Source organism: Columba livia, chromosome 9 (assembly GCF_036013475.1).
Source record: "Columba livia isolate bColLiv1 breed racing homer chromosome 9, bColLiv1.pat.W.v2, whole genome shotgun sequence".
NCBI classification, from domain to species: Eukaryota; Metazoa; Chordata; class Aves; order Columbiformes; family Columbidae; genus Columba; species Columba livia.
In genome coordinates this window covers 20620664-20645091 of record NC_088610.1, presented here as the reverse complement: position 1 = coordinate 20645091, position 24428 = coordinate 20620664, and the positions used below count along the sequence as shown (strand labels likewise).

The 24428-nt window shown below is 45.6% G+C and overlaps 2 protein-coding genes and 1 long non-coding RNA gene across 8 annotated transcripts in view; 2 read left to right on the top strand and 1 right to left on the bottom strand.

The window, feature by feature from the left end:
• The first annotated feature begins 105 nt into the window (after positions 1-105).
• On the top strand, positions 106-13422 carry RNF168 (ring finger protein 168). 5 transcript variants are annotated; one of them, XM_065073035.1, is made up of 9 exons: positions 106-955; positions 3956-4093; positions 6065-6259; positions 6611-6954; positions 7673-7749; positions 9383-9559; positions 10221-10330; positions 10630-10717; positions 10950-13422. In XM_065073035.1, the coding sequence occupies exons 4-9, from the start codon at positions 6654-6656 to the stop codon at positions 12006-12008; spliced, it is 1812 nt and encodes a 603-aa protein (XP_064929107.1). In that variant the 5' UTR covers positions 106-955; positions 3956-4093; positions 6065-6259; positions 6611-6653; the 3' UTR covers positions 12009-13422. The 5 variants fall into 5 exon arrangements, with proteins under 5 accessions (XP_064929107.1, XP_064929109.1, XP_064929106.1 ...); XM_065073037.1 differs by lacking the exon at positions 106-955 and having other exon boundaries at positions 3703-4093; XM_065073034.1 differs by lacking the exons at positions 106-955; positions 3956-4093 and adding an exon at positions 5367-5506.
• On the bottom strand, positions 3633-5364 carry LOC135580188 (uncharacterized). The gene is made up of 2 exons (XR_010474486.1): positions 5045-5364; positions 3633-4224 (listed from the first exon to the last, which is right to left on the bottom strand). It is a non-coding gene; the product is annotated as an uncharacterized LOC135580188 (long non-coding RNA).
• A 2322-nt stretch (positions 13423-15744) lies between the features above and the next one.
• UBXN7 (UBX domain protein 7) overlaps positions 15745-24428 on the top strand; it is a 34559-nt gene continuing 25875 nt past the window's right edge. Inside the window, exons 1-3 of one of the 2 annotated variants that reach the window (XM_065073048.1) lie at positions 15745-15905; positions 19881-20028; positions 21859-21926. In XM_065073048.1, the coding sequence (XP_064929120.1) occupies positions 15833-15905; positions 19881-20028; positions 21859-21926 (289 nt within the window). In that variant the 5' untranslated portion in view covers positions 15745-15832. Of the gene's footprint in view, positions 15906-19880; positions 20029-20920; positions 21035-21858; positions 21927-24428 lie in introns of those variants that run through there. The other variant, XM_021286416.2, reaches the window with a different exon arrangement.

Below are 24428 nucleotides of genomic sequence, written 5' to 3'. Positions count from 1 at the left end.
TACCCAAATACTTCCACTGTCTTCCCAAAGCTTTAGAAGCACAACGAGCAGAACTTGTTTTCTGCTGGAAACACTTCTTCATTTGCAAGTTGAAGGGTGGGGAGAGCGTAAGTAAGTGGGAACACTGCAGCTCTTGACGTGTTTGGCTCATGCTGGATTTCCCATGGAACGGGCAAATAATTAAAAGAAAAAAAGCTGTATTTTTTTTCCTCAGGCTGTTCTTAAACTTTCACAAACCCAAATGCCTGGTACTGGCTGAAGATCCACTTCACTGCTGTGCTGTCTTGTTTCACCAGCGTACTGTTAACAAACAGACATTATCTTTTTGATAGAAAAATGTCCAGGTCTTTGTTTTGCGTACCCAGCTCCCAAAAACCATTAGCCAGTTGTGCTGGCTGTCCATCCGTTATGGAAGAGATTCCAACCGTCTGAGCTTAAATATCCTCTGTCCTCCAACCAAATACAACTCTCATCCAAATCTGATGGCAGAAAAAAATATAAAGGCAACAAAGCAACCTGCTTGTACGGCCTTCAACAGCAGGAGGCTTTGGCCCAAGACACGAACTGGTGAGCACGACAGCAAAACGAAGCCAAAACGCAGCCAAAAAAGCAGAATAGTGTAGACAGCCCCTTTTTGTGTCACCTCTAAATTAATTTTGCGTGTGAAGACAGGATCAATGGGTCAGTGGAAGTGCTCTGGGTGTGTAGTTCAGCATGTAACGTGTTCAGGAGCATGTGGCTGTGCATCTGTGACCTATATTTGGGTATACGGTCTATAAAAAGCCTCGATACAACCAGCCTGTGGCAGGAGTCAGATCCCCGGTCCCTGTTGCTGCCGCCTGCTTCGGGAGGGAGGATCAAACCCGCTCCGGCTTTTATTTCTTCTCTTCACGTCCTGTGGTGGGATGGCTAAAGCCAGCATCTCTCTGCGCTCCCTGAAGGAGACGTTGAACAGGTCACTGAAGGGGTGTGATCATTTCCTTGGGAAATAGGATGTAAATGTACATTTACAAAAATGGGAGGGCAGTAATTAATGAACCTGCTGTTTCTCCTTGTCGGGGCGGGAGGGGGGACAGAGCCACAAGCCCATAGTGGGCAACGGGAAGTTCAGGTTCATGCTCTGCTGTAAATGGGAGATTTGGGGTGAAATTCTGAATTTGTGAAAATGACCCAGAGTCTGGAGGGTTCAAATATAAGAAGTGCTTATCATTAACAGCAAAAAAACCCCTGAGAATGGACCTTTCTTATAAGTTTAGCGAAAGAAAATCACTGTCGCTGAGGAACTGGGACAGAGGTGACGCTGATTCACGCTCCATTTTCAAAGCTCTTGACCAGCAGGTTCGTTGGCTTCATGTCAAACAATCGGGCCCACATGTCCTGCTGCAGCACGACAGTCTCTAAGCAGCTGGGCAAACAACAACCGCGGGATCAAATGCAAGGTGTGAGCATGGCTTTTGAGGAAAAAAGACTTGAAAAAGGGTCTGGAATTCTCCACAGTTAGGGACTTAAAGAAACTGCTCCTCTGGTCGAGACACTGATATTGTTCACCAGCGGCTTTTACGACTCCTGATTGCCACAACAGTAACTGAAAAAAGAGATTAATTAGAGACCTGAGCAGAGAAACAGAAACATGGGAACTGCTCCTGAAAGAAGAAGTGAAAACTGAGTCTGTGTGAAACTGCGTGGAGTGCAGGCAGAGCTGTGGAGAAGTGTGGGCCTCTGCATTGGCCCGGAAAATAAAACCAATGCGACAACTCTAAAGTGATTAAAAGTGTCATTTTCTGCAAATGCTTGAACAGCAGAAATAAGGTTACGCACACAGGCCCGCTTTCAGAAAAGCGGGAGCGCTAGATCACTGCCAATCTTATAAGGCTGTTCTGTATCCTGATGAGAACAAAACTTGAAAAGCTTTTTGGTGAAGAGTGGGGATGTGGTTGGTGCTATGCTACACAGACATCGGAAGTCACCAGCTCGGTGGTAGCTTCACTTACATGAAAGGAGAAAGCGTTTAGAGGTCACGATTGAAATGGAGGAGGGAGGTTTCATCCATTTTTCCTCGTTTCATTCAGAACGCGGATCACGAAACGGCAGCGCCGATCCTGTCAGAATTTACAAAGCTGTGGAAGATGAGTTCTGGAGATCAGTCGTACCGCGGTGTAACTGAACAGAACCAAACTTAGCAAGCGCTGAAATGTTTGCCACAGATGCTTAAAAATACACAAGAGTCATTTATAGACAGGCAATATACCCCAGATCAAAAAAGTGCTGGAAAATGAAACCGGTCAAATACTAAAGCTGCTGAAAAACAGCTACAGCACTGACAGCGGCCTTAACGATGAGATCTTTGATAACTTTACCATTAGAGTTTATTTACCTTGATTAAAAGCTGCTATTAGTATCAAAAAGTATCTTCCCCAGGACAGCAAACCTTGAAGAATGTATTTATTTTCTGACAATTCCCTGCTCTCAAAGAGCACTTGCACAGTGTTATTTGTAAAACTTTTTAATTGGGATTTCTGGGCTACCACATCGTATTATCCCCTTGGATTGTTGTTTTCTGTGTGCGCGGCTGTAGGTATGAAGTGGATCTGGAACTTCTCCATGGCATAACATAACAGCAAACTGTGGATGAAGAGGTGCTGAAGAAATAAAGTGACATTTAGCAATGGTATAGTTTTTGTTTAAGTGATACAGCCTGACGTTCTGTCAGTAAAATGCAAAGAAAAATCACAAAAGTCTATCAGGAGGAGCTGATGTTCTAGTAAATCGCTTGTTAAGTACATAGTAGTGAGGTATTTGTTCGATATTTGGGAAGGAACTTTGAATGATGCGTGTTTTGGTAGCTTTGAGTTCCTCGGGATTCACAAGGACTCACCTCGACATCAATCAGCAAACTGAGGAAATTAGAGAAAACTGTCTTTACAAAAACCACCCGCAGAATAAAGTAAAGAGTAAAGTGCAGCAGATATGTACAAAGCATAAATAGCTGCATTCCCTCACACTTCATCCCTAAAGTTCTTTTAAACTGGGCAGTTTTCTCAAGCAAAAGTGCAGTGGACGCTCAAACTCAAACCCCAGTCTTTAGGATTATAGTTTAAGAGAGTACAAAGACGTACCTTTTTTTTTCTTTTTTTTAAATAAGGAAAAACTCAATATACTAATCAAGGAAAAAGCAGCTAATAAATACCAGCCATGAAGCAGTTTTCTTACTGTTGTTTCACTACGGTCTTCTTATCCCAGAAATGTTCTGCAGGACAGCCCCATACAAGGCAAAAACAGAGCAGCATGAGCTGACAGGAGAAGAGAAACACTGTGGGTGGCTTCTTTATTATTTGTGTAATTTTAAATTTGGGGAGGAATGAGAAGTTTTTCTCAATGTCAATGAGGTTTAGATTGGATATTAGGAAAAAATTATTCCCAGAAAGAGTTATTGGAACAGGCTGCCCAGGGCAGTGGTGGAGTCACCATCCCTGGAGGGGTTTAAAAGGCATTTAGATGAGATTCTGAGGGACATGGTTTAGTGCTGGAGTTGGGTTATGGTTGGACTCGATAATCTTGAGGGTCTCTTCCAACCAAAATGATTCTATGATTCTAAATTAAGACGGTTCAAAAGATCATGGCACTACAAAGAGAAGCACAAATCACCTCAAAATTTATTAAACAGCTGTGCCCCTAATGCAAATGGTTCACACCTGCAGTCACGTCTAAATATAAATCTTGAATCTGTATTTATAAGTTATAACACTTCTTCACCAGGAGAGGGCAAAGAAGATATGGGCCGTGTCAAAAAAACTTCATTTCTAGTGGTATGTGTTGTCACACAGCTTGGGAGGAGCCTCAGAACGGGGTCTGGAGCTGTTCCCAGTGCAACATAAGTGTCCCCACCATCACGGCAGAAAGCGACAGCGCTTGGTGCCCAAGTCCTGACGAAATGTCCTTCTGTTCCGTCCCCCAGGGTAGAAACCAAGCTGCAGACCGTGGAGGCTCAGTTCGGTGACCTGGACTCCAGCTTGCAGGAGCTGGCGCAGAAGTTTGAGCTGCTGGAGAAGGAGCTGGGCCAGGACACGTCGTGGACACGGGTGCTGGGGGAGAGGTGAGCACCAGGGAGGGACGGGACGGTCCTCGTCGTGCAGGTGACACTGGTGTGACCGTGGACACGCTCCAACACGGGGCTGCGCAACCCGTACCGATGTATTTACCTTTCCCTGCCGGGATTGCTGTTTACTGCAGAAATGGGCAATATGAGGAAAAAGTACGGTTCCTTGCATAGTTTCTTTACAAATCAAAACCAACTGCACAGCCTATGAAATATTTAAGTTGTTTAAAACCAGCCACGTTGCTTCCAAGACAGAAGGGACACCAAGCCTGTTTATGTAACTGCTCACAGTAAGTGAAAGAAAAAACCTCCCAACTCATTAACACCATGATTGCTTTCTCCAAGATTCACATTTTTAGCGCCCAGTCTAGGCTTTGTTAATGCACATATTTAGTGTTTTCATCTTCTGACCGAGAGTTGCTGGAGCAGCTCTTGCTTCCCGCACACCCGGGGAAACAGGCTCTAGTCAGGCTGCCATTCAGCAGGATCCACTGGTGGCTTCATGGCTGAAACACTTGTTTAGACAATAGAATCATAGAATCTTTTTGGTTGGAAAAGCCCCTCAAGATCATTAAGTCCAACCGTTCCCGCATCCCTGGCACTGCCCCATGTCCTGAGAACCCCATGTCCTGAGAACCTCATGTCCGTCTGTCCAACCCTCCAGGGATGGTGACTCCAGCACTGCCCTGGGCAGCCTGTTCCAATGCCCCACAGCCCTTTGGGGAAGAAATTGTTCCCCACATCCAACCTCAACCTCCCCTGGCGCAACTTGAGGCCGTTTCCTCTGCTCCTGGCGCTTGTTCCTGGGGAGCAGAGCCCGACCCCCCCTGGCTCCAAGCTCCTTTCAGGCAGTTCAGAGATCAGAAGGTCTCCCCTCAGCTCCTGTTCTCCAGCTGAACCCCCAGGTCCCTCAGCCGCTCCCATCACACTTGTGCTCCAGCCCCTCACCAGCTCCGTTCCCTTCTCTCCACTCGCTCCAGCACCTCAAGGCCTTTCTTGACGTGAGGGGCCCAGAACTGCCCCCGGGATTCGCGGTTTGGCCTCCCCAGGTCCCAGCACAGGGACGGTCACTGCCCTGGGCCTGCTGGCCACACCAGTGCTGGTACCAGCCAGGACGCTGGTGGCCTCTTGGACGCTGGCTCATGTTCAGCCACTGTCACCAACACCCCCAGGTCCTTTCGCGGGGCCGCTCTGTGGTGCTGCGGGATCCCGCTACCCCCCGCGCTGTCTCCCGGCAGGCTCGGCTCGGAGGAGGAGCGCCAGCCGGGGTGGCGGGAGCGGCTCGTCAGCGAGGGGCGGGCGGGAGCGGCTCGGCGGCCGCCATTGCGGGAGCCCGCGGCCCTGCCCGCCGCCGGGCCCGTCCCCGTCCCTGTCCCTGTCCGTGCCGCCGGGCCCGGGAGCTGCAGCTCGGTGGGTGCCAACGCTTCGCTGTGAGCGCTGGGGAACCGGGGGGAGCGGGGCCGAGGGGCGGCCGGGGCGGGGGAGCCGCGTCCCTGCCTGCCGGGCCCGGCGGGGTGCGGGGTGTCCCCGCTGGATGGCACCCGGCGGCCTTGTTTAAAGAATAAAAGCTTTGTTTGATCAACAACGGGAGAGCAGAAACAATAAAACCCGAGTTAAAGTCTGTTTGTCTCCATGTCGAGTTCCTGTGTGACTGAAGTCGCTGTCTCTCAGAAGGGCCTCCCGTCCCTCTCAAGGTGGCTGCTTTTAAGAAGCTTGCGAGAGCTTTCTTAAGTCTCTGTAACTTAAAAAAAATAGTAATTTTAGCCTTTTTGCTGTATTCTTTTGTTTGTTTTCTGTTCCACAGTATTTCTAGGCCAAGTGGAACAATCCTGTGAGGAGGTTTGGTGATAGAAAGGCTGGATAATCCCACTGTTTTAAGTTGTACTCGAGTTAAAGTTGTAAGATATGTGTTGAATGCATCACTTGGTTCATTGCTTATATTAACAAAAAGTATTTTTGGCTCTTTAGTCCCAGCTTAAGCAAACAAAAGAACAAGGAAGAACCTCCTCTGATGTGCAGGAAAGTTTTATTTCACCTTCAGAACGTGGAGCCGAGTCTGTAACAGAAGCAGCTTTTGAAGGACACGCATATACTGAGAAACTGGCTGAATGGAAGGTTAAATCTGAGTTGACTTATACTGAACTGGCTGAATGGAATGTTAAGGTAACTGTGGTAACATACCCAACAAATGTGAGCGTAGCTTATCGCTAAGAGTACGTGCTGGGAGAGCTCTCGCCTTCTTTCCCCCCTCTCCTTTACCACCTCCTTGCTATCCCCAGAGCACCTGTTACGACTCAGAGGAAACTGCTGTAGGAAAACCTGCTACAGTTTCTGCGTGACTTCTGGAAAGCCCTACATTTTCCTCTGAAAGCTGAGAATCTCTTGGAACGGGAGCAAAAGTAACCACTTCAGCAGACTTCTTAAAGCCACTAAAGTAGCTGGAAAACTGAACATTTTCTATTTTGTTTTATATTCATTACAGGAAGTAAAACACATGTCTCTGTTTGCTCTCAGGTACTGATGCTCTGCTAGTTTTGTTCCTCTGCTTCGAGTCGCTATGTCGAAGAAATCGGAGGCTCCTCTTTCCTTGTCCGACTGCCTCTGCCAGATTTGCATGGAGATCTTTGTGGAGCCCGTGACGCTGCCGTGCAGCCATACCCTCTGCAACTCCTGTTTCCAGCTGACCGTGGAAAAGGCCAGTCTTTGCTGCCCTTTTTGTCGGCGCCGAGTCTCCTCCTGGGCGCGATATAACGCCCGCAGAAACACCCTCGTCAACTGGGAGCTCTGGGAAAAGATTCAGAAGGATTACCCGAAGGAGTGTGAGCGGAGAATTAATGGACAGGATCTGGAGGAGGAAAGTAAGTAAAACGTCCCTTGTCATGGGATGCCGCTGCTTTACCCAAGTAGTTACTATTTGCGCACTTTGGATGTTGTGAAATAAGAAACTGCGCGTCGATGGGCTGTGTTACCGCTAGAAAGGGCAGTGTCTGAGCTCTCCTGTGACAGGGGATTGCGAGGCCTTTTTTGCAGAGGGCGGGTTATATTCTCTGGTGTAAGTGGGTATTTGTTCACGCATTTTGCACAAAGCAACGGTGGGTGGATGCTGTTAATTAGAAATTCCAGGGCTTCAGTCTCTGCAGGAGTCTCTGAGCCTAAAATTGTCATGTCAGAAAAAATGAAGTGAAATCTTTGAAGAAGGATTTGGGGGTTTGTTATGTTGTAAGCTCTGTTGGGGAACCCGAGTCAGTAGGTTGGCTGTATGACGTGTTGTTCCACTTGTGGTATTATGAAGTATTTTTAATCACAAAAAGCAAAAGATGTAAGCTATGGTGTGCGTACGTATTTGTTTTCTATACCGTGCTTGGAAAACACTGGCCGCTCGTGCCCCTCTGTACACGGTGCCTTTTTGTTTTGTTTCCTTATAACAAAAAGTGCTTTTTTTTTTCACAGCACCTAATTTAAGTGAAATCATTCCCCTGACAGGGTGTGGGGGTGAACTTTTGTTAAAACCTTTAATTATTGACTGTTGTGGTCTTGCTTTGTTCCTCAATACTTTTTTTCCTTCCTCTCACATAGTCTGTGTCCCCCGCCCGCAACACCAGCTGAGCAAGCCTGGGGAGCTGAGGCAGGAATATGAAGCAGAGATTAGCAAGGTAAATCTAAAAATATATAGTTAAAAGTGTAAATACTTTGTATCTAGTTATCTTGTTTGTTCCCACAAAAAAGAGTAATGTTACTTAACAAAAAAAAGAGATACTTAAAAAGCCATTGCTGCTGCAAGAACACACTGGTCATTCCCAAAGCATGAATTAAGTTTTATCCCACGCAGCCGAGCGCTCAGGCCGGTCTCCATTAACTGGTACCTCGCGCTTCCCAAAACACTGCAGAACAGTCACTCAGGGTTAGAGAGTCCCCTGAAATGCCTTTTATAGGTCCTTGGGTACATATAAAGTATTTTGGACTAGCAAATGTAAAAATTTGGAATTGTTTGGCTTTGGTCTTCTTGATTTTCCTCCCTGAGCAACATACCACAATGAGATGAACTTGGGTAATGAAAATACAGCATTTTCCTTCCTATTTTCTCACTGCCTGTGTTATTTGTGTTCATTTGGGAGACCTTTCCGCTCTCTACAACTCTGTGAAAGGAGGTTGTAGCATGGAGGGAGTTGGGCTCTGCTCCCCAGGAACAAGCGCCAGGAGCAGAGGAAACGGCCTCAAGTTGCACCAGGGGAGGTTGAGGTTGTATGTGGGGAACAATTTCTTCCCCAAAGGGCTGTGGGGCATTGGAACAGGCTGCCCAGGGCAGTGCTGGAGTCACCATCCCTGGAGGGTTGGACAGACGGACATGAGGTTCTCAGGACATGGGGCAGTGCCAGGGGTGGGGAAACGGTTGGACTCGATGATCTTGAAGGTCTCTTCCAACCAATATGAGTCCATGATTTGAAAACCAGAAAATATTTTTAAGAAATCTTAGTTTACTGTCTAAGGATCTAAATGACCCTTCTTCCTCCAATTCAGACACAGCAGTAGTAAGAACTATGGTTGAAGCAGTACCAGAATGCTCCTTTTCCCCAGAGCCCTGTTGCTGGTTGGTAGAAGAGCACGGAGTCCATGAAATAGAGGACTGAGATTCTCTGTTATGGTAGTTACGGGATAAGATTGATTAGAGCTCGATATTCTTCTCTGAAGCAAATGTCGTTACCCAGTTCAGAAAGCTGTATTTACTCTTTGCTGTCCGGGTGGTGTTGCTGAAAACTGGTTTCCCGAGAGCGGATATCTGCCGTAAGAAAGCAGATTGGAAATTCCTGGTCTGCTGCTTTGGGTTTTGTGCATTTCAAGAGAGCAGGAGGACTCAGGAGAGCGATGTGCTGGCTTTTAGGCATCGTGTGCCAATATTGGCATGGTGATACAAGCAGGTTGAGCAAATGCTGTGGTGGAGCTGACCTCCAGCCTTACAAAGAGTCTGAATTTGAGTTTATCTGTGATCCATGTGTTTGGCGATCTTAGTTTTTGTTACTAGCAATTTCAAAGGCCTTGCATGCTGGTGCAGTTAACAGTGGAGACTTACAGAAACCAAAAGGTAGGTGACTTATCTAGCTGAAGAGACCACACACAGTATCTGTTTGATTCTTATATCTTTGGGGAGCTGTGTAGCTAAATGCTGGCTTTGAAGTGCGTGGACTGTGTGCGAATAGCGGATTGTTCGCATTTCAGAAGCATCAGCGGAGAGTTTCTAGTGTAAAGTGTGCTCCTACAGTAGTAACCTTATAAAAACCCTCTTTTTAGGTGGAGGCAGAAAGGAGAGCGCACGAACAAGAGGAGAACAAGGCGAGCGAGGAATATATTCAGCAGCTCCTCGCAGAAGAGGAGGAGGAGCACAAGCTGGCTGAAGAGAGACGGAGGGAGATGGAGAAACAGCTGAAGCAAGATGAAGAGTTGGCCTGGCAGCTGAGTAACAGTCTGGTGAGTTAGAAAACACAGTGCAAGCAACTTAGGCTTTTCAGAGCAAAAGTTAATATTTTGAATAATTTACATTTATTTTAATTGCGTTTGGAAGCTGTTGTCAGCCCCCACTACTTTAAGTCCTTGATTGGCAATTAATTCTTGAAGAACCAATGGGAGGGTGAAATACCCCAAACATTTTTGGCTGCGTAATATGCACTTGAAATGTGCGCTGGGTGTTTTCACTGTGAAACATTTTAAAACATCGGGTTTCTTCTGAACTTTTCCTTTTACCCATGATTTACTTCTTTGGAAGAAAGCAATGGCTGCAACGTGTACTGGAAAAAAGGAACGTACAATGAACGTTTACATTGTGTTTTGAGGGTTGGTTTTTTTGTTAATTTGTTTTGGGATTTTTGTTGGCTGTTTTTGCTGCCTAATAATAGTCCTAATGGTGAAACCTGTGAACTTATTTGAGCAAAACCTCTTGTTCCTTAATGCTAGATGCAAGAAAATGTACTGAACATGTAACATTTCTTATTCCATAACTACCTATTACTTACAGTTCTAGAATTCTTTGGACAAAAGAAATTCTGCAGCAGAAACAAAGCGGTTCTCTGAGTTTTCTTTGGTTTGAGTTGCGTTTTGGTTTATATAACGCTACTTTTATTTGTCATTGAAGAACGAGGATTCCAAAGGGCACGTGCTCAGCAGTCCTTCGCCATCCCAAACATCCCCAGCTAGTTTGTGCAAGATGAAGAACAAATCGAGCAACTCTGGAGACATTCAGAAGTAAGTAATTAATGTTTTTCTTCTTAATTATTGATTGTAAGTATTGATCTGTGTCTTGGTCTCTCTGCTCCATTTGCTTTTTTGGAATCCTGTAGTCCAACTTCCCAGGATAATCTGGGGGACATTTAAACTGTTAAAACATCTCCTCTTAGGATAATACGGAGGAGAAGGGAAATGCTTGTCCTTCTCTTTTTGTTCTTGTTTGTCAGGATGAACCTGAAGTTCTTGATTAATGCAAATGACTGACAATTTAAGAAAAAAAAGTTTTAAAAGCTATACTTTTATTTTCTCCTTTTAAGGTATCTGTCTCCAAAGCTTCATCATCCATTGGGACCAGCATCATTCTCCAGAAGAACAGAAAGAGGCAGGAGTGACTCTGGCTCTGTGGTAACTAGGATAATTTTGTTATAAATCTTGGTGTTTTTAATGATGGGTTATTTTCCCTTTGCCTATAGGATTGCCAATCCTATATTCCCTTTTTTTAAAAGAGAAGAATCCAGGCGAATATCCCAGAGTAGCTACAAGCAGCGCGGCTGTGAGAAGTGTGATTTACCTTTTATTCATACCCATTGACTTTTGATAGATTGACTTTATTAGCGGTCTCTCCCTTAACCTACAGGATATCGGCAGCAGTGAAGGCAACAGTTCCACGTGGCAAGATGGGCAAGAGGAAATGCCAACGCTGTCTCCGCAGCTGAGTGGTGTGACCAAAGATTCCAGTGCTAAGGATTCATTTTTGGAATCGTGCATGAGCTATTTCAGTGCCTCAGCTTCAGAGGAAACCACCGCCCTCGAGCAGGACGAAACACCAGGGCCGAATGGTTTAGGAGACGAACTTCCAGATGAGCTTCACGGGATCACAAAAGGGGAAGGATGTAGAACAGTTCTTGGTAGATCCAAAGGAGAAGAGGATGGAATTGAGTCAGACGGTGGCAATTTAACATGTGTAGAAAGCATAAACCGTCAAAACTCTGCCAAAACTCATACCTGTATTGAGTCAGCACCAAATTCTGACAGCAAAAGTGTAATATGTGATCTGATGAGTGTGGCCGGATACTCAGGTGAAGAGGAACCGGAGAGACTGCAGAACACTAAAGAGACACCAAAAAGAAAGTCTCCAGAGCCAGCAGCTGACGCAAGGGTTGACTTGTGCATGCTTGATAAGAGGAGAAGAACTTTTTCGGAAAGCTTAGAGGACCAAGGGTGGCAGATCAATGATTTTAACTTGCAAATGCAGAAAGCGTTTGAGCAGGAGTTCTATGAAAGGCGGATGCAGGAGGAGCAGGACAGGCTACTGGCTGTGGAGCTCCAAAAACAGATCAACAAGGAGGAAAGGACACTAAACCGCCAAAAGGGCTCTCCGGATCAGTACCTTCTGCGCACCAAATCTCCCCAGTCTATGAAAGACTCTCCTGCTAGGAAGGGAAGTTCTAAGATGGCAAAAGATTCAAAGGTACCAAAAAAACAGGCTGAAACAAATCACCGCAAGACTCGGAAAGGGTCTTGCAATGAAAACTGGCAGACCCCTACCCGAGTCCCCGTGAAATCACCCAGCATCAAGGCAGGAAAGGTGTTGAATTGCGTGGTTAATACCAGTGATGCGAATGATATTTGTTCGCTGCCCAAGAATAAGCAAAAGACGATCATGCAGATGTTTAAAAGCTCAGTTTCAGAGTAAGTCAACAGAACCACAGGCAGGTAGGGGGTGAGAATGAAAACCGTGGTAGCGCTTTCTCCTGTGTTAGGCAAAGCTCCCTGGAAACAGGTTTTAAGTTGTTGGTTTTGAGGGAAATTCCTTTGAGTCTCAAAGTTGTGTATTCTGAGAAGTTTTAATAATGTATGCGCCCAGACTGAAAAACTGGAAATGCTCTTCTCTTGACTCCAGTTTATTTTCTAGCACTTGCATTTACGTCGTTTTGCCTGTGAATACTGTAAGGGTTTAAAACAAAAAATAACTGATGGGCTTAGAATGAGAATTCAGAGCCTGTGACAGGAAGGATGCGCATTCCACGGAGGAAACAAGCAGAAAATTGCGTCTGTATTTCCATCTGTCTGGCAACTGCAAGATTGAAGCTTCACTCTGTGCAGCCGCTGTTGTGTTCAAAGGCAGCGTGTGCCTGGAATTCAGGGGATTTGTTGAATTGCCTTGTTCGCACGACAGTTAACAAGAGTATAACTGGGTGAGCGGCCTCGCAGACACACTTTCCATCTCATGTACTAAGCGCTTTTTTAGACAGAAAGTGGGAAAAAGAGGTTGTTCTACGGCCAAAGCCAAGGATCTTTCACAGATGCCAGCAGAAGAGGTTGTGGGGTGTGTGTCTCTGTTCACAGAGCTCGCTTCTGCACATCTGACTCTCCCCATCGTTAGGAAGAAGATACTTTTGTTTTCTCAGTGTTCTGCAACTTTATTCTTGTACGGTGATACTACTTCTATTTAGTGCTATTTAATTTTCCTACTCAAATCGCTTCGAGTCTGATTGAAACCATATAAAATTTAGGAAGTAGTTCCCCGGATGACAGTTCTGATGGAGAAAGTGAAACCAAAAGAGGGAAAAGTGACTGAAAACTGGAGTTGTCAGTAATGACATAACTGTAATTAAAGATTCGTGTACCTGCCCTGCCTGGCTGTGACTGTCTGCCCCTATTTTTAGAGGGACTACCAAATACTGCCTTCCTGTTGGGTTTAAAGTTAACATTATTCAAAATAATTATAATTTAGATGTGGGGAAGCTGATGCTGGTGAAGAGTTTCCCAGCTGCTGCTCACCGGAGGGAATGTTCTCACAGGATTGTTTTATCTGTTGCTATTATGAAACCGTTTTTTGGCCTTTCTTTATGCTGCGTTTTGTTTTCCTTTGCCTGCTTGTCTCTATTAATGCCAGGTTTCTCATAAATAAATGAACTGTTTGAGAAAATTCCAACAGGTGACCAGGTGCAAATCATCCACTTTTCCTCTTGCCACCTCAACCATTGCGCTGGAAGCCTTGCTTGGATATCCATCTGTTTAATCCGTACCTTTGTTCGGGTTGTCTTCTGCTTTGCTCAGGCAGTTCAGTGTAATCCTTCATTAATTAAAGTGTTCTTTAAGGCAGAGATATTAGTTGTTTTCATGCTGGTGTCAGCTCTCTATTTTCCAAACAGATGAGCAGAAAGTGTCTCAGTGTTTTCTGCAGCTCAGCCATCATTCCAGTGCCACCTTTGGAGCTGCTTTTACAGCCAGGTCTGAACATTTGATGGCTACGTGGTGAAAAAGAAAGGGAAGCCTGTGTGGTCACACAGGTAAATATCCAGATAAGCTCTAAAGACCTGAACAAAATGAAGTTAGAATTGAACTATATATCCCCTAACAGCTTTGATCTTGATTAGGGTTAAACCGAACCCACAGACTCAATTCCTCGCCATCTATAGAAATCCTGCGGCTGTGATTGCATCAAAAATCAATTAAAATTACAGAAATTAGCCATTTAATGGGTCTGAATAGCCCAGAAGTGTATTTTTGGGTGTGCATATATTGAAGGGTGTGTTAAAGTTATTTGGGGGTTATTTTTGTTTCTACATCTTCCTGGGGTTTGTCCTTGGTGTAAGAATGACCTCTTACACAAGAATTGTTTTTTTTTAAAGCAGCATGGGCAAGAAAAGCAAGACTAAAAAGCCAATCATTAAACCCCAACTTTAACTGCAAAACCTCCAAAATGTATAATCCGTAGCGGGAGGCCAGCCCAGCAACCTCACCCCAGGTCTCGGAGCTGATCACGCTGCGTGTGTGGCACGATAATCCTCACCAGGCCCCTCTTTGGCCTGTGTTTTTAGACATTTCTTGTTACAAGTGGAATTTGGCCGCTGCTGAGTGGATTTTAGTTGTGCCAACACGCAGTTTCCATTGCCGCGGGCACTTTGAAGAGGGTGAAATCAGCTTTGGCTGGTTGAATGGTGTTAAGCCGGAGTCTGTGCTTAGGCTGAGCTGGTGTGGCAGTTCCCTGCTCAAAGGCTGAGTGTTGGTTGGCTTCCGTGGTTTATCTGTCGCCTTGGTGAACAAGTTCAGCTCCTTTTTTATGGGTGCAATTTACAGGTAGCACAGGGATCAAAAACACGCAGCGTTGTTGTTGCTGAGGCTGTTTCTCTCCCAACTTTGAAGAATTTGGATGGATCCAAAGTATGTTTTTAGTGCGCTGCCCACAGAGCCATTTGAAAAGAACAAAGTTTATTAACAGCACAAGGAAAACAGGTTAAACGTGACACTCCAATTTTCGGAAGCTGCGTTGTTACTAGAAAAGTTACCTTCGTGCATTTCAAGGAGCATCGAAAGGGAGACAGTGATCAAGAAATCTGAAATAAATTGGCAGGTTACAGATTATACTGCTATATAAGCTTGTAAAGACACAGATGTGAACGTAACGCGTCTGATCCCAGATGGCTGAATCCTCGAACCAACATCTCTAAACTATTCCTTGCAGTATGTTATGGGAAATTGTATTAAAATATAACAAAACTAATGGGGGAACTGATGCTCTATACCAAGAATTGATTAAAAGGTAAGAGTAAATTTATATACTATGTAGAAACAAGAGATCCAGCAATGTGAAATTTGTCTGGAAAACAATCTCAATACTGTAAATAGGCTGCGAATAGGAACAATTATAAAAAGCAATGTTCCAGGACAACATTGGAAAATAGTTTTCTTCAAACTCCCTAGAAAAGGGGGATATTGGTATTTGCTGGTGTTAACAAGTCCCGTTTCAGGCTGGCCAGAAGCATTCCCCTGCCAAAGCAGTAAAGTTAGAAAAGTAACTAAAGCTTTGTTACATGAAATCATACCCTGATTTGGGGCATCCACTGTGATGTACTGAAACAGAGAAATAAACTCAGCAGCAAGGTGTTAAGCATCATTCTTTGTTTTATCAGCACCGGGGATCATCCTCCATAAGTGCTCCAAACACTGGACGCTCTTGCGTTGCTTAGATATGTCGATACTAAGAAAAAGTTGATGATATTAGTTAAAATTGTTGCATTTCTTACATACATCTATTAGTTATTAGTTAAATAGAAACTAAAAACCCTGCTTCTAAACAACGTATCACCTAATCTTCTCTCTTCCTCTTGTCGTGCAGAAGGATCTAAAACTTGAGAAATATCCCGTTTTGGAGGTGGTCAGAAAGCATTGACCATGTCGATTGGTTAATGATGGGCATGTGTTTTGTAACTTAATCACAATATATATTAATTTAGCATCTTCTCTTCAAGGGTCTGGGATGTGGAGAAACCCTCTGCAGCCGCCATAATATTTGAAAAGCGGCGGCGGCCGCTGAGGCCGCGGGACGGGCCGCGTTGCCACGGCAACTCCCGCCTCCGGGGGTCGCTCAGGCGATGGGGCGGGGCTGCCCGGGTTGCCACGGCAACGCTCGCCCCGCCCCGCCGGCGGGCAGGGGAAGGGCGCGGGCGGGCGCCGCGCCTGCGCAGAGCGCGCGGGCCGGCGGCGTGCGTGTTGTTGTGCGGCGGCGGCAAGATGGCGGCGCACGGGGGCCCGGCGGCCGCCGCGGCGCTGAAGGGGTTAATCCAGCAGTTCACCGCCATCACGGGTGAGGCGCACGGAAGCCGGGACCCGCCGGGGCTTTGCCGCCGCTTTGCTTAGCGAGCGGCTCCGCTCCGGCGCCCCGTCGCCGCGTCAGGGGGCGCGGGGAGGCCGGGCGGGAGGAGCGGCGGGAGGCGCTGCGCGGGGCGAGGCGGAGCGGCGCGGGCGGGCGGCTCCGGGCGCGCTCCCCCCGCGGCTCCTGGAGGCTCCCCCGTTGCCGCCGCGGCCTCTCCCGGAGCGAGCGGCGCTTGGCGGCGCCAGGGCCTGTCAGCGGGCGCTCGGGGCCCGGCCGCCGCGGCGGGTGGTGCCTGAGGCCTGGCCCGGGTCACTGCGGTGCCTCCTCCTGGGGAGACGTGCGCTCCCCCGCCGGCCTGGAGCGGCGGCTCAGAGGCGCCTCTCGGTTGTCCCCGCTCGGGGGTGCCGGTACGTGTCCTCCCGCCCTGGGACCGCGGCTGCTCCTCCGGATAGACCTGAGTCCGCCTTTAAAAAAAAATAAATCATTAAGCACTGTTTACTTACTGAGAAAGGGGGAGTGTCAGGAGGATGGAGCCAGGCTCTTCTGGGTGACAACCAGTGATAGGACAAGGGGCAATGGGTGCAAACTGGAACACAGGAGGTTCCACTTAAATATGGGAAGGAACTTGTTCCTGGTGAGGGTGTCAGAGCCTGGCCCAGGCTGCCCAGGGAGGTTGTGGAGTCTCCTTCTGTGCAGACGTTCCAACCCGCCTGGACACCTTCCTGTGTAACCTCATCTGGGTGTTCCTGCTCCATGGGGGGACTGCACTGGATGAGCTTTCCAGGGCCCTTCCAACCCCTGACATTCTGGGATTCTGTGAACTGTTAACAACTTCATGAGTTCGCTAATGAAAATAGCAGTTTTTAAACTGAAGTTTGCGACAGGTGGTGATTGCTGCTTTCGCTTGTGTACTTCGAGCACTTGACCCACTTAGCGTTAAAGCTGCTTCGCTGTAGTTTCCCCCTCGCTTTGCATATCTAATAGAATCACAGAATCATTTTGGTTGGAAGAGACCCTCAAGATCATCGATTCCAACCATAACCCACCCCTGGCACTGCCCCATGTCCTGAGAACCTCATGTCCGTCTGTCCAACCCTCCAGGGATGGTGACTCCAGCACTGCCCTGGGCAGCCTGTTCCAATGCCCCACAGCCCTTTTTGAATACTGAAGGAATTTCTGAATACAGAAGGAGCGTTTAATAAAACATCTTGGGCTTTTTATTTGATGTTAAGTGAAACTGGTTTTACCTTGGTGGCTCTAAGCAGCTCAGTTTTGGATTGTGTCCCTGCACTCAAGTCCCAGACGTGTTCAGTTTGCTGTGAACGTGCTGGTAGGATACACAGGGAAGTAAATGATCGCTCAGTTATCCTTTTAGAATAAATCCTCTTGAATAAAAAGAACCAACAGCAAGTACGTTTTCCGTATGGAATGTGCCCGTGTGTGCCTTGTGGGTTTTTTTTCAGACGTGCCTGAGATTTGCTAAAAAACGAACCAGAACAGGCAGAGTTGTGCTAGTTGCTCTTCCTGAGCACTTTTTGTGCTGATACAGATGGTTTATGTTGAATATAAAAGCACCCCTCTTATGCTTTCACAAAGGGAATAAAACAACCTGTTGTGCTTCACCCATCCGCTAGCAAAGTAGAGTTTTGAAGTTTTGTTTTTCCATTTTAAGAGAATTTAAGGTTATGAGTAAAAGCGTGTTGCTACGGAGCTTGTCTGGCCGATGCTGGCGTGATTTGACGGGTGCTCAGAAGCTGACACCCTCGCTGCATTGTGTCAGCGGCTTTCAACGTGGAGCTGTAAGTGTATGAAATGACTCCTGCCCACGGGGAAAAGCCTGAGTGAATATTGCACAGCAGTTTGATTCCAGTGTAGGTGACAGTGAGGAACGGGGAGAAATAGCCCTTGATTGTATTTCTCTTATCCAGAGGGCAAAATTGTATTTCTTTGGCACTCTCATCCTGAAAAATATTGCGAAGAGATTGTAGCTCTCGTGTGTCTTTGCCAATGACGCGATGGGGTCACTTTGAATTTTGCTTTGAGACTTAGCAAACATTTAGTATTTTCTGTTTGCCAGCACGAGCACTGAAAACATTCACAGGGTGGCAGTCTCCTTAGGAGCAAAGAATCACTTGCATGGTGGTAACATTTTAAATAGTTTTTCTTCTAGTTCTTCTAAATGAATGACTGGACAGTGAGGTTGTAGGGTGGTGCGTGTATTCCAACCATACAGGTATTGTTTCGTTGCTACAGCTGGCATTGAAATGAGCTCCTGAAAAACGCCAAAGAGCAGTTAATTTGCAGAGCATAAACTTGATGCTCTTGCATCGTTTTTTGAGATGTCACTAGTTTTTATTTTGCATTTTCTTCATCTCGATTCAGGTCATAAAATACAGCTTATGATCACCTCAATACGCTTGTTGTGGCGGGTTGCTTATTGTTTTGTTTTGGAAAACCGGATCCCTCAGTTAGGTTGGTTCTCCCCGTGATTTAACGTAATGGCGCAGGTCATTTAGAACTGATTTATCTCGACAGTTTCAAAGTGTATTCTCTGTTCAAACCAGAGCTTCTCGAGTCTTCCCTGGAAAATCTGCAAAGTGTCCAAATGCGTTTTGCCCAAACTGATGTTATCTGTGATTCTGTTGCTGGGAAAAGTGTTTTCATCATTTTGGTGACTTGCAGTGAACTTGGGAAGAAGGAGTGCAGATCCAAAAGCTACTCCCAAACTGGTTCAGCTGCATTTTGCCACTCTTCCCCTCTACCAGCCTTCCCGTAGGAAAATAACCTCTCTGGCAGCCCAGCACCTATAGAGACAGCTGCTGTAAGGAGATATTTAAAGGGCTAGGTGCTGGAGACCTTCGCCGCTGAGGTGCTTCTGCTGCTGGTTTGGTTTTCAAGGAGAAGTTGGGAGGTAGAGGAGAGATAACCATCAGAAGGGATGCTGAGAACTACTATTTCATCCCAAGCAGTGAGACTGGATTTAGTTACACTTAGGAGAGATTTTAATAAACGTTAGTCATTATACAGATAGCTGTGTAGACAAGTACTACTTTCTCCCTCTTGGCTTTTTTTCCCCTCTTACATGAACTGAGCTTCTGCTGGTTTGTTTTTGCCTTTTAGTGCAATCTGTACAACAGGTTGTCTTTTCTTCCGTCTCTAAATTAAATGAAGAAATAAATTTAACAGCAGAGTCAATTACACTGTTAAGCGTCATTCTTTACTTTATCAGAGCTGGGGATCATCCTCCATAAGTGCTCCAAACATTAGGTGCTCTTGCGTTGCTTATATTCACATAATTATTACATATGCATTACAATTTTTGAAAATTTTGACATACATCGATACTAAGAAATAATTGATGATGTTAGTTATAATTGTTGCGTTTCTTGCTTACATCTATTAATTATTAGTTAAATATAAACTAAAAACTCTGCTTCTAAACAACCTATCACTTAATCCTCTGTCTCCCTCTTGTCGTGTGGAAGGATCTAAAACTCGAAAAATATGCCCTCGTTTTGCAGGTGAAAGCATTTATCTCATGTCAATTGGTTACATGAATTTGGCAGCTTCTCTTCAAAATACCTGTTAGAAGCAGGTACAAAATTCTAGTGTCTGATTTCATATTCTCCCTGTTAAAATGTTGAGTGAGGTTTTCAATTTGGTGTGTGTGTATGCCTACTAGTGCTTGGAAAATCACACCAGGAAAAGGTCTGACCCCTAGAAAAGAGAAAAACCAAGATAAAACCCCTTAGATGCCTTTCACTAAGTTTTTTCGTGATGGCAGGAAGGCTGTCCTGTATGTGAGCATTCCCTTCCCATGCGAGATACATGTTTGTCTTATTTAATAGTTGCACTTCAGAGCTAAATCACAACGGGTGAACGATTTCTAACGATAAACGCGTGCTCCTGGCGCTCCCAATCCAAACGCTTCCCTAAGAATGCTTTAACTTTCCTTGGGCGCCGCAGGTGCCAGCGAGAGCGTGGGGAAGCACATGCTGGAGGCGTGCAACAACAACCTGGAGATGGCTGTCACCATGTTCCTGGACGGCGGGGGGATAGCGGAGGAGCCCAGCACCAGCTCTGCAGGGGTGTCTGCAGTTCGCCCCCACACCGAGTACGTACCCCACGAGTGGTCCACCTTAAGAATTTAGTAGCGTGAAGCAGAATGAATAAGACAGTTGTTGTTTCTAAGCTGCTGTCAACTCACTGTATTACGCGCTGCTTTGATCTTGTTAAACTGATTCCTCCGGTATTGTTCTGGTTAAATAAATTCTTATCATGTTAGTTGGTATGTAGAGCTATGTAAGCTGGTCTCTTGCAAATTCAGGAGTTTTCTGTAGCTTATACACACCGTTTTTTGCAAACAGAGCTCAAGACCTGGAAGTGGGGATCCAGTAGTAAGAGATTCTTACTTCTAAATTGCTACAAGAATCTCGCTTTACAATAATTTGAAAGTTAGAGAGTTCCTTTGGTTTGTTACTTAGAAATGTAGTGACCTCAGTCCCATTTGGTTTTGCGCTCTTTTAAGTATAACGTGGTATAGAACATGCACACTAGCGTGCAACTACAAAATCTGCATGAGTGTCTTACACATCAGATGCCAATAAGTTGTCCCACCTTTTGGTGCTGCCTGTTAATGTGGAATAATTTGAGTGGCAGCTGATTGGTATAAGTCACACTCCTTAAATGTTCTAGATTAAGCCTAGCCATGCTTTTGTCTTTATGAAGGTCTTCTACTTCAGGAAAAAAGACAACTAGCTTTAAAAGTTAATTCTTGCTGCTCATAATTGTGAGACACACGTATAAATTTGAACAGCTGTTTCAGTACTAAACTTTCTAGCTGATGGCAGGTGCCTTCCTGCGTGAACCTTTGACAGGTAATGAACTTAAAACTCTCTATCTATAGGTGTTAGAGTTCTTATTTCTGGACAACTTCTGGCACATCAGTGACTTGAGGTTCAAGTTTTTATTGGAATACCTTTTTCTTTATACTTGACACCCTCCAGGTGCTGGTCAGCTTAGTGTTACTTCTAGGAAGAGAGAACAATAAATATGCAAATGCAAAATGGAGAATAACTAGCTTCACAACAGCAATCAAAGATGTGGAGCTTAATAGCAAGGTTAGTGCATCTTGCTGAAATTATGAGTTGTTTTTTGCAAACCTCACGGCCAAGAGCCGCAAACTGCACAGTTTCTGGCTTTGAGGAGTCAGAGGGAAGTGGGCAGGACATAGCAATGGATTTTCTTGGGTCATGTAGATTCGTGGGCCAGGTGACTGTGCTGAATCAGTGGCACTGTTTCAGAGCCCTTGGGATTTCCTTTCTTTTCCTAGTCATGGTTTCAGATTATCCAGCAGTCTCCGCAAGCATGACTAAGGTGTTGAATTACCTCCGAAATTGGGGGAAATGGCTATTTTGACCATAACATCCTCTGGAAAAGAGAGGGCTGTGAGTTTGAAGTGGAAGCAAAAAGTCTTCTAACAGAAGAAAGGTCCCGATAAGGGAGATTTTTGTTTTTCTTTTCCTCCCCTCCATGTAGATTATTGGGGGGGGAGGGTGGCAAGCAGATTAATTAACAGCCTGTGCTAAGTTTGAAGAATTTTTCATGAGTTTTAAGACACTTCTTAAAGAAGAGTGTCTGAATAGTAGATTGACAAAGCCTTGGATCTAGTCACCCAGGGATCTGTGTAATCTTCGGTCAGGGCTCAGGGTATCACCCATGTCAGATCTGAATGCGGAGGGTACTAAATCCTGCTCCAGTGCCATTGGTGGGAATGGATGGTCCCTTGAGGCCCCTGTTGACTCCAAATCTCCTGATTCTGTGCAATGGTCCAGCAGTATCCTTAGCTGCTTCAAGTTGCAGGAGCACAATAGGATGTGGTTTATGTAGTACTTGGAATATTATAATCTCTCTGATTTTGATATTTTTCCTTCCCCTTCGACAGGGATGAAGTACGAGCTCCAATTCCTCAAAAACAGGAGATTTTAGTAGAGCCTGAGCCCTTGTTTGGAGGTAGGCTTGTGTTCTTATTTTGGATTATTTTGTTTTCTTTACCTTAAAATGAGCTAAGTGACAAAATGAAAACCAACTTCCTGAATATGAAGGAAGCATTGTATGTATTTTGATTGTGTTGTGTTTTTTTTCCATGCCATGTAACGTGATTGCCTACTTGGAAACATAGCAGTGTTGTTGAAAACCTTGCATGTTCCCGATGGTACCAATTTACTAACTCCAGTTTTGGGTGACTCGGTGAGGCAATTAGCTGTGATCAGTGTACACCTGGGTTCTGGGGGTTCAGAACCGAGTGGTGCTGTTGGGAAGGTGTTCAGCATGGTGGGGTAAAAGCTTGAGCAAAAATGAAGAGGACAAATGCACATGAAGAGGACAAATGCACGCTTCTCTGGGAGATAACGTATCAGAAAGAAGGGCTGAACTGTGTGATTACTCATCGTTTTTCTCTGTTTCTCATTTAGGAATTTAATTTGCTCTTTAAAATGCACCACACGGCTATTTTTCTTGTTTGTTTTCTGAAGCTGTTTATCACTTTTGCTTTTGAAACTTCTTTTTTGCTCCAAGGAGGCAGGTGATGGAAATGCTGTTTTCTTTTGGGTGCTTGTCTAAAACACTCTTTTGTGCTCATGTAGAGTTCATAGAATGTCCTGAGCTGGAAGGGACCCACAAGGATCATGGAGTCCAACTCCTGTCCCTGCAATGACAACCCCACAGGTCACCCCATGTGTCTGAGGACGTTGTCCAGTCTCTTCTTGAACACTGTCAGGTTGGGGCCGTGACACCTCCCTGGGGAGCCTGTTCAGTGTCCAGCACCTCTGGGTGAAGAACCTTTTCCTCGTGTCCCACTGACCCTCCCTGGCACATCTTCTGCCATTCCCTGGGTTCTGTACTGCACAAATGCACTGGATCTCAAAACCTCCATCTCAAACCGTCTTTCTTTAGTGGTTCTTTTACAGCAGCACAGGGGTGGAACTTCTGTAGCAAGACTGGATGACCTGCTGTATTATCCTCTCCTTTTATATGGTGTCCATGTTGGTACGGACTCCTAAGGCTCTTTTTTTTACGCTTATTTCCTTTATCCTTGTGAGAATCTGTCCTCCTCCAGGCAGCTTCTGCCTGTCTGTTTGGCTTTTGCTGTGTCAAGTGAATTGAGCGTCTTGCCTTTCTTATCCAGGAAGGGCATTCAAGTGCTCATCTTTAAAGTGGCCTCATACCCATAGGAAATGCTTCTTCTATTGTTTAGTTCCTGTGCTAGAAAGGAGGAGGAGGCTGAGCTTCAGGCTTACCCTGGAACTGGTTTTCTCTTGATCCTTTTTTTCAACATCCGAGAAGTCTTAACCAGGACACAGGAGCTGAGCGGTGGTTCCTGAGGTGGTTCCACTGCTGGGGGCTCTCTGAATATGCCGCACCAGCTTGTTCCTCTGGCTTTCTTTGTGGCACAACAGACCTTTTGACGAAGATTCATAGACTCCTACGGATTCAAGAATCTAAGAAGTGCGGGAATAGGATCTGCTGACCCTTATTCTTGGTCCCATCCTACTCACCTGTCACACCCTGATCTCAGACACACTGATCTGGATCAGCAATGTCCTTCTGTGCTGATACACTCACTAATGCCACGTCTCTTTATAATGTGATGCAGCTTGAAACTGCAGAGTTATTGTACTTCACTTGGTCTTTTCAGCTCTAACCTCAAAACAGGGAACGTGCAGTTTGCTGCTTTTAACAGTGTTGCGTTGAGCTTGGATTTTCTTCCAGCTGAAGAGATGATCCCAGCATTTGTTCTCTGCCAGATGCATGGATCCCATGTTGCACTACAGAGGATATCAGAAAAACATCTACCTGGGCTGCTGTGAACATCTTCAGCCGCCTGGCAAGGGAAGTGCTGCCTTTGCTGAGTTGTTAGTTGTAGTTTAAGGTGCTCTGAAGTTGTCTTTAATGGCTTGTGCTTGCATCTAAACATTTAGAGATGAAAGAGGTGTTACTTACCAGAGTTGGAGAGGCATTACATTATTCCTCATTTGGGTTTTCTTTTTCTGTGCCATTCTGTACGGGATGCGCTGGTTCTTTCCTTGGTGCTCTGTGTGAGAAGAACACAAGAAACAAGAGCTGTGTTCCGTTCTTTGCCCTCGGCGTTGCACATGGTGAAAAACACGTGTGCTAAACCAGAAAGGTCTCTGAAATAACATTCTGGAGGTACTTGTGTGAGCTGTGCACAGGTCGTGCTTTCTCACGATAAATGTTGTTTTCTTACTCCAGGTTTTCGGTGGGTATAAATTCTATTTATTTTACTTTATTATGTCTTGTAACAATAAGGCTTTGAAAGTTCTACGTTAGAACGTTCTGCTTTCATTTAACAGTAATGCAGAGCAATAGTTGGAGCAAGTCTTGGCAGGCAGTTTAGCATCTGTAGTACAGTGGTTGTTCTGTACCACAGGTTTTAACTGGAATAATACCGAAAATACTGTTTATCTGCCTGTGCCGCTGTCTCTGCGCAGCTGC